The sequence below is a fragment of the Rhineura floridana genome, chromosome 5, assembly GCF_030035675.1.
Source record: "Rhineura floridana isolate rRhiFlo1 chromosome 5, rRhiFlo1.hap2, whole genome shotgun sequence".
NCBI lineage: Eukaryota > Metazoa > Chordata > Lepidosauria > Squamata > Rhineuridae > Rhineura > Rhineura floridana.
Genome location: NC_084484.1, coordinates 94,724,746 through 94,739,061, shown reverse-complemented (window position 1 = coordinate 94,739,061; position 14,316 = coordinate 94,724,746). Strand labels below are relative to the sequence as shown.

The following is a 14,316-nucleotide window of genomic DNA, read 5'->3' as shown; positions in this document are numbered from 1 at the left end:
CTTATATCAAGTGACACAAAACATCTGTCTTTATGAAAGAGGTAATTATCATCTTCACAAATACATAAACAAATATTGTCAATAGGGAGGCTCTGGTCCCTTCTTTGAAAAGCTTTTTCCTGCTACCCCATAGCCACCAAAGTCTTGCATAACAGCAGAGCTGTATTGGTCTGACTTTAATACAGTACCGGAAAACTGTTCTCCTGTCCCCTCCCCTCCCCCCCACCCCCATTTCCCTGTCATTTTCTTAAAAAAAAATCCCCCCCCCTTCTTTCAGTGTCTGGTTATATTTGTTCAGTGCAAGTACAGTTGAAGCCAAAAGATGCTAGTATTGCTTGTCCCCCCCCCCCAATTCTATAAAGTTAGGGCCTTTACTAAGCCAAATGGCTTCTTCACATATTTCAAATGTTATTGCTTCTGAGAGTTTTAATTGTTGCAAAATAAAATTGCCCATCTGCAGATCTTAGCAAAAGCAGCAGACTCTTCCAAAAGAGATGTGTGAATCACGACAGTTGTAGGGGGAGATCTCATTTGACTAGGACACATTTTCCCATCTGGGTGGAAGTAAGGTCCTCCATTTCACAGTCCCCATGCTTCAAAGTGACTGCATCGCAGCTTGGAGATTGCACGGCAAAGCCATTCTGCTGAGAAAACATGGAGGCAATTGGGGACACATTGCTGCTGATGTGCAGGTGGGTGTCTAGAAGGTGAGCAGCTGACGTTACTGGAGAAACACTGACCCCAAAGAGGTGGGGCTGAAGAACCTGCATGTTGCAAAAGGCCAACTCTAATGAGTTCTCACTTTGCAGTTCAGACAGGAGGAAGGAATTGGATGCTTTGCTTCCAGTAGTGTCAGGCAAGAGGAAGGTGTGCGACTGAGACACCTGAGAAGGCTGGTGACAGGCTGGCTGTTGATGTTGTAACTGGAGCATTCTGAGTACAAGAAAGAAGAGAGTGAAGAAGTTATCAATTTTTAATATGCTTCTTTATGTTTCACATTGCATGCCTCCTCCCTCACACCTTAGTAATAGAAGTATTTGTCTTTGCAAGTCATGACAGTGGATATGGCCAAACTCATCACAGGTTCCCCTGCATTATTAGGGCATTGCTGTTGAGTTTCCCTTGTGGGCTCCAACCCTATGCAGACATTGCATCTGCATGTCTGGTGGGGAACTGGGATCTTGCCAGTCCAGCCTATCCTCTGTGGTGCATTTGTCTCACCCTATCTGCTGTTTTCAAGTCCGACTTAACATTTGCATATGTATGGAGAACCAAACACACAATCTGTAGATCAGAAAATCAAGATGTACAGATTTGTATGGACTGAGCCTATGCACGCCCTGCTTTACGTAAGCAGGCCTCTGTGGAAATGTTAAGAAGGTAGGTTGGGTTAGGATCGGCTGGTGTGATTAGAATCTCCAGCCATGCATACAGTATGGATGTCTGCACAGGCCTCTAATCTCTATGTAATGAAGAAGCAATATAAGACAGTAAACAAATCTTTCTGTGCCTTAAAATGCTGAGAATGAGTCTTACGTCAGCTGGAATTTTTTTACTGTAATTATAATAATAATACCAAGTAATATTCAGAATAAATCAATTGAAACCAATAGGCTTATGTTAGTCATGACTAACTTCAGTCTACTGATTTCAATGGTCTACTACTGCAAGTATGAGTTAATCAGGTACAACCCAGAGAACAGCATCCAGCTAACTTGTTCCATCAGCATAAGGATGACCAATAGCACAATGGAACTTCTTCCCTTGCTCTCCTTCCCTCCCCCCCTCGGCCACCTAAATCTGTCCTTGGGGTTACCCCAACCCTCTGGAACAGATCTGAGGAGACCACAGGGTGTGTGCAGGGAGAAGAAGAAAGTTCCACTGCACAAGAGGTAATCTTTGTGCTGATGGAGTAAGTTAGCTGGATGCTACTTAGCATGTTTAAACCTGGGCATCCTCTATTTCACAAATTGATGCCTATGTCACCAGCTCCATTAAAAGCATTAGATCACAAACCCTGTCTCTAAAGTGATGTGGAAAATAAACAGCTCATCTGTTTTCAGTGTGAATGCAAGGTCACATGACACTAGGTTACTACAGGAATACCCTGCTATACGGACCTTCACTTTACGGACACTCGCGAGTACAGAAATATTTACAGTAGCACCATTCCCATTTATGTATGCTCGCTTCGCAAGAATGGGCACTTAACGGCATGACGCCACCGCCCAATCAGTTTCCAACTACAAACATTTTCTTAAAGTAAGGCCTACTGTGTTTATTTTAGTTATAAATGCGTTATTCACATCAGTTATGCCCGTATATGATGACTGCAGTGCAGTATATGCATTGATAAGTGAAAAAAAGGCAGTGCTTCACTTTAAGTACATTTTCGGTTTATGTACTCGCTCTGGACCCATTGCGTACATTAATGTGGGGTATTCCCGTACTGTTCCAATGGCCAGTGCTGTACTGGGCATGTGTCTTATGTCAGGTGCTGTACTCTCACCTCTGCTGCTGAAGCACCTCTTCAAGCAGGCTCCTGCTCTCTCTGCTGCTCCCGCCACTGCTGATTGCACCACTGCCACCATTTCCGCTGCTGCTGTATATGCAGGCACTCTGCTGAGAATGCTGGAAAGGACTCATCCCATTCCGTGCTATCCGAGCAGAAGAGGACTGGCATACCTGGCGAGCGAGCCCTTTGATTTTATTCAGTCCCAGAAAACCTTTGGCTCTAGCATTCTTCCGTAGCTGCTGTCTAAAAGCCTTCAAGCCTATACAGCAAAGAAGAAGAACAGTTATACATCCGCTAACATTACCTGTTGACCTTTTCTTTGGACACACATATTACTTGCACCTTCGAAGAGCTGCTACAGCTCCTTTCCCCACAAATCAGCAACCTTGTATGAGAGCCAAAGAACATCCCTGGCCTCATACACCACACAAAGACCCCAATTTTATCTGCCATGCATCTCTTTTCCCAATTCACAGATCTCATAAACTGCATAGTTGCAATTTCAGGTTATTCCATGGAATGGGCATATAAAATGTGGGCAGATGGTCTTATGATGAAAGCAAGAGTCTGGACTATCAATCACAAACTTACAAAATTGATTCTTGATGTATCTGATATACGCATAGCAAGGCAAGAATTACCTTGAGTTAGTGAGGTATCAGATGCCCTCCTTCCTTCCTGGAAGCTGACAGGCAACAGAGAAGCACCACCCATGCAACCCTGAGCCTGCAATACTGGTGTGTCTGAATGGGAAGTCAGAAACGATGATGTCATTCTGGATGTGGCTGGGTGACCAAACATCTGATCTTCCAAGCAGTTGCTTAGAGTCACAGACCCATCATTTGCTGATGAAGTGAGGCAGCTGTCAGAACTGGTTCCTTCTGTGGGGCTTGCAGAAGAGGAAATGACTATACCTACAAAAGAAGCAGATGGGGAAGGGAGAACATTTACAAAATGAATACAGGAAGTTAAAAACAAGTGTTGGACATAAGACTAGCCTCTCCACCTACTGAAAATCTACCATTAACAAAAGCCTCAGACCACACTACAAACAGTAGGAAACTCATAAGGCTCACCACAGGCATACTAATTATAGCAACAACATTTTTTAAAAAACATGGTTTTTAAATACTACCATAACATACTGTTATGGGATTTTATTGATAGAGCAAATAATTAATACAATAGGGGATCCTTGCTCTATCAAGTTCAGCAGCACTAATTCTCTCGGCTTTAGGGCTTAAGTGGCCTATTCAAGTTGCAGGAAGAAGGTAAGGGAATGGTGCTGACACTTCTCTTGGTTTTTATTTTTTAGTAATGGTGTTTTGCTTTGTTTTAGTAACGATGACACAAATTAGAAAAAAAACTTTACAGAAAACATGTCAATTTTGGGGATTTTCCCAGCTGTCTAATAATAAGAATAAAATTAATTTAAACAGTCCTAGCTGGAACCAGAAGTAGCTCACTAGCTTCCTGTAAGGCACTAGGGTAACAAACACGTAACAAACTAGAGTTCCCATGATTCTTTGGGGGAACTCATGTGTTTTAAATGGGTGTTGAATGCGCTTTAAATGTATGGTGTTGACTTGCCCCTGGAAACACCCAGGACTGAACCAGGGATCTTTGTAAAGCAGATACTTTACCTCCGAGCAACAGCCCTTCCCCAAAGCCCTTCCCTCATATCAACATTTTACAAATATGGGACTCCCAAATGAGGGAATATTTTGACAAAGTGTTAACAAATATTGCAGCTTATATGCTTAGAAAATGTAATTTTCAGATGATCTAGCTTGGGTAAATGTTGCTTGGATCTCCAATAACAATTACATGTTTATTGTGCACTGAAAGGAAAAGCCCAATCTGCAAAGGCCTATGAGACCTAACTGGCTGTTTGGCTTCAAACCCAAATGTTTTAAATAGCTCTAAGAATAAATGGACAAAACAGAGGCATGCAAGCCTAAGTCAAAATTGCAATATTGATCAACATGTTGCTTAAAGCACAAAGAGGAAATGCTCTTCCACCCTCTACCAGTATGCTGCGGCCTGCCCCCTCTTGCAGTACTTACATGGTGGAGAACATTGATAAAAATGAGTTGTCACTTCAGCCAGAGTGTGCCTTCGACTTGTATTGATGGGGAGGCGAATTGGGTTGAAGGCTTTAATTTCCTCTTCCAGTTCCTTGTCCTGCTTGACTTCCTCACTGATGGTGGTTTCCAGGAGGCTGTTTGGAGAGATTGAGCGATTCCTAAAAAGACTGTTGAAGTTCGGGTCCACAGGAAAGAACATAGGCTGAAAGGTCAAAAGATACAGGAAGTGATAAAGTGCCCTTGTTTGCTTCCTTGCAATATCCTTTCCAGAATGATCCCTTCATTATCAGAGCTGCAAGGGTAGTCTGTATCTTATGCCTCTATGAAGCTTATGCAATCCTATGAATTTACAACGGAGTGTAAAACAAACAAAACAATAGAAGAGATGGGTATTTATATATATATTCTGGAGGGGGGTTGCCCCCAGGTGATACCCCCCCACACACAAACTTCCTTCACTCAAATACAAAGTGAGGATGCTAGACGCACCAACCTGCAATGGGTTGTTTATGTCACAATCCATTTCTGCCTGTAAGGATGACTGAATCAGATTATGAGGCTGCTGATAGAGCAGAGATGATCTCAAGGTCTCACTAGCAAGACTGTCTTGGGGCAACTGAAGGCAAAAAAAAAAGTATTCAAAGAAAAGTCATTTTCTCTAGCAATTGGAACAAATACATTAGTTTGAAATGTTACAGTGTGAAGCAATATGCAAGGAAGAATAAATTTGCCCTTAAAAAAATACACATCCATACTGAGTTCAAAGTAACACAAAGGTTAGTGCATTATACAGGATGCAGCTCAGTCTGCTAATGCTGAACAGGCAGATTTCCTGCAGCCTATAGCTTTAACACTTGTATAATTTATTCTACATCCTTCTGTGCAGTTGCAGAATATTGGTTTAACCCTGAAGTAAGCCATGTTTCCTGCCAATATTAAGGTCAGAAGCAAAAGACCTTCTCCCTTCCCCTCCACTTCCTATCCTCTGCTGAAAAATGCCTTTTGATCTCAGGAATAAAAAGAAACATGAGGGAGATGCTTCTCTTGGTCACGCAAAATATATGTGACTGCACTAGAAGCAGAATAATACAGTGCATTAAAAATGAGAAGAGGATGACAAGATGTTGGTGTGACCTTATGAATGGTAGCACATAATCCTACCTCAACGTTGCTGAAGTCTGAGCTCCTTGGCCTTTGCTGACGGCTGCTTACTGGGCGATTTGACAACTGATTGCTTCGGTACTCCTTGAGACGCTCCAGGAGAAGGTAATAAATTGCAGCAAAATGATTATAGCTGGTATTTTGTAAAGACTAGAAGAGACAGAAAAGAGAAAAGCAACTGTAATATACTGCTTGATTCAAAAGGGGAGTGCCACCTCTTGACTAAAGGACTAGAGGTCAAGGAACATTTACTTGAAAGAAAGAGCCCCTGAAATCATCAGGGATTCTGTCAAATAATGGACACCTTCAGGTAACAAGTGACTGGCAAGTATAATAATAATAATAATAATAATAATAATAATAATAATAATAATAATAGTGGAGGTATTAGGATGTACAGATTACTAGAAGCCACGCAAGCCCATTGTCATAAAGCCAAAAAACTGAGTCATGTGAGCTTTCAGGATAGGGAAATACGGGACTCTTTTCAGGTAGGTACGTCTTCTAACCTAATAATTCACCGTCTTGTGCCTGTACTGGCATATTTGGGAAACACCCCGCTTAGAGTTTCCAACCAATAAAAAATAAATTCTACTGAGCAACACCCAAACTTATATCATCACTGCAACACTGATAACTGTTTTATTAGCATGAAATCTAAAGGGCAAACATGCTGCCCTTTCCTAGAGAGTATATTGGTACTAAGACTTTATAAGGAATAAAGACTTCTCAGAACTCAACCTCAAGGCTCACCTCAACTGTTCTCTGTCTGTCAATCCCAAGAGTATGCATGATCCCAAGGACTTGTTCATTGTAGTCACCCAGGTTGGAGTTGTAGTTCTGCATGGAAAATGACAAAGACTGCTGCTGCTGGAGAGAAGGGTCTGCTTGCATCCATTTGTGCTGCTTTATTTGGGCAATTGTGATTCGTTTTGTAGGATCCACAACCAGCATCCGTCGAATTAGAGTTTCACAGTCTGGTGTTTATTTAAAGATAGGGACAAAAACAAACATGAATATAGAAATTAAGAGGCAAGACACATCTTTGAAAATTAAACTATTAGCCACGATTTGATATCCTTAGCCATAAAAGAAAAGCAACCATTAAACTGTCTGATAACCCAAGACAGATCTACCTTCACATTTATTTTGCAGCTGTATCACACATTGCCCCAACAGTTTAAGCTGGTTTTGAGTCTGTATGCTGAGAACAGTGATAAATTGACCCGTTTCTTCTCTTTCACAGCACAAGTGAGAAGAAGGTGGTTGGGGAACTGTAGCAAACTGACAATATTTTAGTCTTTGACAGAGTACCCTAGTTTTAATGACTGAGTTAAAAATAAAGTTTTTAAAATACAGTCCTATTTTATTAAAGTCCCTTTCTCATAAATAAAATTGTTACTTCTGCAGCCAGAGTGTCATTCTCTTTTGTGCCTTTGTACATGGCAGAGAAAATTTAACCTGGGGAACTTATGCATTCACTATCAACACAGAACTAAAGGGTTGTTCAAGGCACCAGAAATAGTATTATACGGTCATAAACTATTTCCTGTTATTTTCCTGGAAAATACAAAACCTAAAAATCTAACAAATAAGTAAAAAAAAAAAGGAAAAGGGTTATGGATTTCTAATGTCAGAAAGATTAGTAAACACACCTTGAGACATGAAGTAGGGAATGCGGAATCGTCCTTCGAGCACCCTTTGTCTTAAAGATGGCAAATTGGGTCCATCAAACGGCAGAGAGCCACAGACAAGGACATACAGCACCACACCAAGGCTCTGCCAATTAAAAAAAGGCACAATATATGAGTGACCTAAATGCAGCCAGTGAAGCCTGTCAAAATGTCATCACCTTGGATCACTAATGCACAACTAGAAATGTAATATGGAATAAAACACCTACCCATATATCAAGGTGTGGACCTTCATATTCCTTTCCTTCAAAAACTTCAGGGGCTGCATAAGGTGGGCTCCCACACCATGTAGAGAGAGGATCTCCAGATTTGTAGAAGTTTCCAAAACCAAAGTCTGTAAAGAAAGATGAATGAAACATCAGTATATGTTTTTTAAAATACTTAGGTAATTAAAACAAGTGAGGGTACTACAAGGGACACCACATCTATTTATTTATTTGTTTTGTTTTTCAATAATTTATTTTATTCTTTTATTTCTTGTGAGCTGCCCAGAGAATGTATGTTATTGAGCAACTTATATAAATTCACTAAATAAACAAATTGCACCAATGTTTTTTGGTAAAATATTCCATCCATTCAGCAGGTTCACAAACATAGAATTTCAAAGGTTCTGTCTACTATGACATCACAGAAAAAAGCTTTTAATACAAGAATTTCATGATGCACTACTATGTTCTGTAGTGAAAGCATCAATGCAACTATTACCTGCAAGCTTGATGTTCATGTTAGCATCTAACAGCAGGTTCTCTGTTTTGAGGTCTCTGTGCACTATGTGATGACTGTGACAATATTCTACAGCTGAAAGGATCTGCCAGAACTTCTTCCGTGCTTCACTCTCACTCAGGTGACCATGAGAAGTCAGGTGATCTGCCAAACACAATGACAAAAGTGACAAAAAATTAAATGCCAAGGAGAAACTTCTCATTATCCTTGACCACCAACTGTCATTTACCACTTGGTTTTGTAAACATTTTCCCAGACTTTGAATATTTAAATATTAGGATCCAAATTCTCAGCTTCCGTACCTTCATAAAACAACAACACACCCATAAAATACCTCCCCATTAATTGGACTTCAACTAATTAAGCAATTAATTTCTATCTGGCCTTGCAACCTATACCAGATATATACTTGACTGTCCAAAGCAGTTATCGTTGAGCGCAACCCATGTCTTCAGAAGTATAGAGATAAAAAGAGCTCCCATTTATCCAAATGTTTAAATACATGCTCCTCAACCATCATTCAAGTAACTCTGGAAGTGTCTACTGCTAAGCTTCTAAGATAAGAACTTACCAAACATTTCTCCATTTTTTGCAAATTCCGTTACAATGTAAAGCATATCTTTTGTCTCCATAACCTAATGGGAGAAAATGAGAAAGAGAGAGGGAGAGAACATAATGTATTAAAGATACAGAGCTCTGAAATGTGTAATATACCTTTGAATGATAAAGTGCATTTATATGAACCTTCAAAACGTATCGAAGACATTTGTTTTTTCACCACAGTATTTACTCTACAGACAAGAGCTGCAAGTGCTGGACACCTGCCGCCCTCGGCTCCTACTGGGAGGAACGGCAGAATATAAATATAATAAACAACAACAACAAGAGCTAAAAGGAAAGACTATGCTAACCTGGATGAACCTACTATTGTTTCTATACACAGAAAGTTTAATAGCATTAATCAACTCTTTAAATGACAATTATTTCATATGTTAATGTGTAATAACTACAGACTCATATCACATTAGGACATATATTTAGGAATAGTTAATAGGATTCCTGAACTTATCCTTAGGAAGCAGGTGACCAACACTTTGAGCACGTACAAAAAACAAAACAAAAAACGAACAAGTGCTATCCAAGCACCCCATTCACACTTGATACTGTATGGGTTTATTCACTCAGTAAGATACTAGGAATACCTGTGTATCTATAACAGCTTTCTGTTTGTGTAAAGCTATTTCTCAACATCCATCAACACCAAAGTGTGGGTGTCCATCCCAATACTGATTTACTTCTAAAAGGCATTGCCATCTGCAAAATGTGTTTAAAATGACCTAAATTGTTTGTTTTTAAAATGGCATAAATTCTTTCACATATTTTTCACAGAGAGTACTTATCTTGCTTTTCAGCATCATATGATAAATATAAGACATCCACCAAGGATATCTCTCCCAAACAGTACTGTACTTTTTGGTTTTGTAAGTGGAGGTATACAAAAAAGATGAAGAACCAGTGTAGTGCGTGTGTTTTTTCCAGAAACTATAATTTCTAACAGTCCGTAAGGAAGTTTGAGAATCAAAGGCAGGGAAAGGAGCTCTCATCCCACATATAAACACAAAGTGAAAAATGCACATTTTTAAAAAAATTATAGAAAGAAGTAACAGGAAGAAATAAGACATTTTAAATGATCTAGGAAAGAGGCCAGTTGGATTAAAATTAGACAGCACTGTTGAAACTAAGTCAACACTATTCTTCCACCCACTAAACTGGCATTTCACCTAATTCCTACTGCTCAGGCTCCACCAAAGGGGAGCATCAACCACAATGTCAACATAAAAATGATATGTTAGTGTGATGTAGTGGTTAAGGTGTTGGACTACGACCTGGGAGACCAGGGTTCGAATCTCCACACAGCCATGAAGCTCACTGGGTGACCTTGGGCCAGTCACTGCCTCTCAGCCTCAGAGGAAGGCAATGGTAAAACCACCTCTGAATACTGCCTAGCATGAAAACCCTATTCGTAGGGTTGCCATAAGTCGGGATCGACTTGAAGGCAGTCCATTTCCATTTCAGTAGGAAAACCCTCCCCCTACACTCACACACACACACCTTCCAGAAACACTTTTCTGGTTTAGTTAAGTAGCCCAATTTAACAGAGGATTGAAACCATTTTCAAATTCTTGACATGGTATTTTAACATGCACTGTTTGTTTTATTTCCTTTCTATAAGCCTCTATCCTATACTGTCGTAGTTAAAGTGATGACAAATATACCTAAATATATGCTGCAACAGTTAATGTGGCATTACAAATATGTGCTCTTTAAAAATAATGCCTCCACCAAACCAGGTGTCTCATTGGCTCTACTTTTCAGATTTGCTAAGGTTACCCCAGCCCCGGCCAATCCAACCAAGAATAAGATATATTTTCAGGTATTTTACTATGGCAATTGATACTGTTCACTGAACTTAAGAGCTACTGTTTTCTTAAGCCACATGTTTATCCTTTTCCTCTTCCTTAGACAAAATGTCACACACCATCTTCCTCTTAAATCCACATGGTACTGTCTAAACTGATGAAGAAAAACTTCCACAAAACACCAAACTTGTAAATTCAACTCTGCTCACAAGTTGCAGAGTACATCAGACTGCCCTCCTTCTAAAGGAATGCACATGCTGAAACAAGACTGAATGAGAACAAATTACACGGTGTTTCATTGTGGCTTTTGAAGTTCCTAAAACAAGATTTTAAGAAAACAGACAAATGGCAACCTGTTCCTAGCCACATTTTCTCGGACCAAGCCCAATTTCAACTGGTAATTCAAATAATCAACATTGTAAATGGAGGTTTGATTATGGTTTTTAAATAAGCAGAAAAGTATTTTCATAATTGTGAAGTAGTGTTAAAAGCACAAGGAACTGAAGTCATGCATGTCTGAGTAGTACACCTAGAACATCTAATAATTTACAGTCACATTCAGACAGGTTATAATTATAATTGTTTAAATCAATGTTGATCCAAAATAACAGCCTTGCTAAATATTAAAGATGGAGTGCTTTGTCACTTTTTCCCTGCATTTTTCAGAAATGTAATGTTTATTCCTCTCCTAATGGAAATGTGCATTTTAAGATCATTAGTAGTCCAAGCCATTAAGTCTAACAGACAGGCAATAGTCAGACCTTATCTCTTACCTGATACAGCTTGATAATGTGGGGGTGGTTCAAAAGCTTCATTATCTGAACCTCTCGATAGATTTTCTCCAAATTGCTTGGATCTAACCGTGTTTTGTCTATAATTTTTATTGCAACCTACAGTGTCAAGAAAACAAACCCAGAACATTTGTAAAATATTACAATATGTGAATTAATAAAAATTATTGTGAAAAACAAAGAACATTTAAGAAAGTTAGGAAAGGGCAATACAAAGTACACAAAAATTCTGCCGGAACTATAGGCAGGACAACAAACAATAAATGCAAAAAAAGAACAATACAAAGGCTAGTTAATTACCTAAACATTTCACTGGAACCAATGGGGCTTGTTTACAAGTGAAAAGTGTGTGTAGCACAATTGTAAACACGTTTACTTAGACATCTCACCAAATTCAACTGGACTTACTCCTTAGTAAACCATCGTTAGGACTGCTACACTTAGGAATCAAAGTGTCAGTCACTGAATTTAACTTAAGTGACAATTACTCCTAATACTCCGTTTTACAATCCTTTGTCTAGTCCAGATCCAAGCCATACCTCATAGGCTAATGTAGAAATTCAGCAAATGCAAGAGCTAAATATTAAAATATCTATATTTAAGATAATGTTGAAGCGTTCAGTCTTTCTTTGATCTTAATCGCTATCCATTAAAGTTCTAAAAATGAAATGTAAGCTGGAGTTGCACTACACAGCTGACAACCGCCTGGGAAGATCAACCAACACACCGCAATGCTGGTCTGTTTTAATTAAGTCAGCAAAAAAATAGTGAAATTCGCACTAATCACCAATGCTTTCAAATTAATTCTGAAATGATTTCAAGGTGCACATTGAACTGTTGCTATTTTAGATACATTCTATTACACAGTCTACTCCAGGGAGCTTGTCTTAATGTACTTAGTTTATTCCCTATCTGTGAAAATTGAAAACCCCACAGAGCAATGCTACCAGCTCTTTATACCTGATTTTCTACACAGATAAAGGCAACAAAGATAATCACACCCACCTGCGTTTTGGTTACTCTGTGTCTTGCCAATTTTACTACGGCAAAATTGCCTTTTCCCAAGGTCCTCTCAATATCATAGAATCCGACCCGAAGAGGCCTCTGCTGGCTCTGGTTTGAGGTGGGGACAGTTGTATAATCTGACATGATCACCATGGTTTGATTCTGGTGAGTGACAAACACTATTTAGAAACATCTACATAAGCATTCCTCTTCGAAGACTGTAATTTGCACCTGTGATAAGACAAATAAATATAGCTCCAATAATTTATTTATTTTTAAAAAATCTACCCCTTCGAGGCTCTACCAACATTTCAAAAGTTGGTCCCGAGGACTTTTCAGCTTGGAGAAAGGGCAACTGAGTATTTTAAAGCTTGCCTAAGACAGAACGTCTCTCCCTGTTCTGTAACCAGAACCCCAGGTTGATTACAAATAAAGGCAATGAAAGATACCTTTGCAGCTTAGAAATGCTATATGCAAATTATTAGCAACAAGGAGCACAAAATGGTCTGAGGAAGTTCTGATTACTATTAGGGAAGAAAACCCTGTTCCAGAATGAGCTGAATAACTGACTTCTGTGCTATTACAGCCCGGTCCCTGATAAAATAAAGTTCCGCTATAAAGGAATGGGACGGCAATTGGGGATGTTAAGACAAGCACCGTGCAAATCCCCTCTGGATTTGCGAGTCTTCTATCTGGGAACCTCGCATATACAGTCAACAATTCGCAAGACGACTGTTTTCTATTCTTAAAAAAATAAAAAAGATGAGGAAAGGATAAAAAGGGACTCCACTAAAGTTACCCAGAAGTTTCAAAAAAAGCTTCCCTCAAAGCGACAATTGTCCTGGGAGGGCGGGAGTGGCATCTCAGACTGGAGGGAACCCTGGAATGTGCGCGCCTGTCCCCAAGGATGGAGAAAGAAAAAGACGGAGGCGCCGCAGGAATATTCCCTAGAAAACTCGTCGCGTCTCAAGTCACTGTAGCACCAGCGACAGTTTTGCTCCGCGCGACGCGTTCTCATATTCTACCTTGTGCTAGGCTGGCTGGCTGGCTGCTGCTGCTGCCGCCACCTCCTCCGCGCTCGTCTGCCTGCCAGGCTCTCAAGCTGCTGCTGCTGCTAGTGGTGCCGCTGCTGCTGCTGCTCTCCCCGCTGCCAGCGCGCTCTGTGTGTGCAGAGGGCAGAGGAACACGCGGGAAGCCCTCCCCCCGCCCACCCCGAAAACCGAGACAGACCCATTGACGTCACTTTGACGCCAGAGCGACGCGCGCCCAAGCGCGAGGCTGAAAGAGAAGGGGGAGAGGGAGAGAGAGAGAGAGAGAGAGAGAGAGAGAGACATCCAGCCGTTGCCAAGAGACGGGCTGCTCTGACGCGCGCCCAAATGGGCCCGTCGCCGTGGAGATCAGGAAGGTGGGGTGACGTTAGCGCCAAGGGAGCGCGTGCGCCACAGAGAGAAAGAGAGAGAGGAGGAACTGCCCTCACCGCTCGATTCACCATGTGATCGTTTGTTATCATTACAGTGGTCGCCCCCTGTCGGAGCCGCAGCTTTCCTAGTTAACCCTCTCCACGCTAGAGTTCATACCGGCTCCTTTTTTTAACCCGTTGTGCTCCAAAGCCTAGTGTAAAACTGAGCTCTGGGAATATAAGAGATGGAAAACGAGAAGAGGCCGGGCTGGGTTTAACTGTTTCGTCGCCACCGCCACGTGTAGCTTCTTCTCCGAGACCTTGATTAACCCCACAGACGCCAGAGCCCCAAGTGGGCTAGATTTAACCTCTTGGCCGATCGCGACGTTGACAGAAGGTGTCACCTCACATGTGCACCAAAGTAGGATTATACATCTTCATGCACCAAACCCCCGGGCAGGGGTTAGCGCCACGCTGTAGACTGCCTAACCAGATGAATGAGTTGTATGTATAAATCCACC

General features: G+C 40.8%; 1 protein-coding gene across 3 annotated transcripts; it reads right to left on the bottom strand.

Moving 5' to 3' along the window:
* Positions 1 to 266: 266 nt before the first annotated feature.
* Positions 267 to 13,891, bottom strand: SIK1 (salt inducible kinase 1). 3 transcript variants are annotated; one of them, XM_061627545.1, is made up of 14 exons: positions 13,874 to 13,891; positions 12,397 to 12,627; positions 11,374 to 11,490; positions 8,752 to 8,815; positions 8,163 to 8,324; positions 7,667 to 7,791; positions 7,419 to 7,542; positions 6,517 to 6,740; positions 5,764 to 5,913; positions 5,096 to 5,218; positions 4,582 to 4,804; positions 3,157 to 3,429; positions 2,510 to 2,774; positions 267 to 933 (listed from the first exon to the last, which is right to left on the bottom strand). In XM_061627545.1, the coding sequence occupies exons 2-14, from the start codon at positions 12,547 to 12,549 to the stop codon at positions 528 to 530; spliced, it is 2,409 nt and encodes an 802-aa protein (XP_061483529.1). In that variant the 5' UTR covers positions 12,550 to 12,627; positions 13,874 to 13,891; the 3' UTR covers positions 267 to 527. The 3 variants fall into 3 exon arrangements, with proteins under 3 accessions (XP_061483529.1, XP_061483526.1, XP_061483527.1); XM_061627542.1 differs by lacking the exon at positions 13,874 to 13,891 and adding an exon at positions 13,422 to 13,809; XM_061627543.1 differs by lacking the exon at positions 13,874 to 13,891 and adding an exon at positions 13,422 to 13,809 and having other exon boundaries at positions 12,397 to 12,558.
* Between the last annotated feature and the right edge of the window lie 425 nt (positions 13,892 to 14,316).

What these genes read in the sequence shown, in the direction of transcription:
- SIK1 (XM_061627545.1), bottom strand. Translation starts at nt 12,549, where the DNA reads ATGGTGATCATGTCAGATTATACAACTGTCCCCACCTCAAACCAGAGC. An exon ending in GTCCACACCTTGATATATGG is followed by an intron (nt 7,543 to 7,666) that starts GTAGGTGTTTTA and finishes TTTAATTGGCAG; the next exon opens with AGCCTTGGTGTGGTGCTGTA. An exon ending in ACAGACAGAGAACAGTTGAG is followed by an intron (nt 5,914 to 6,516) that starts GTGAGCCTTGAG and finishes TGTCTCTTCTAG; the next exon opens with TCTTTACAAAATACCAGCTA.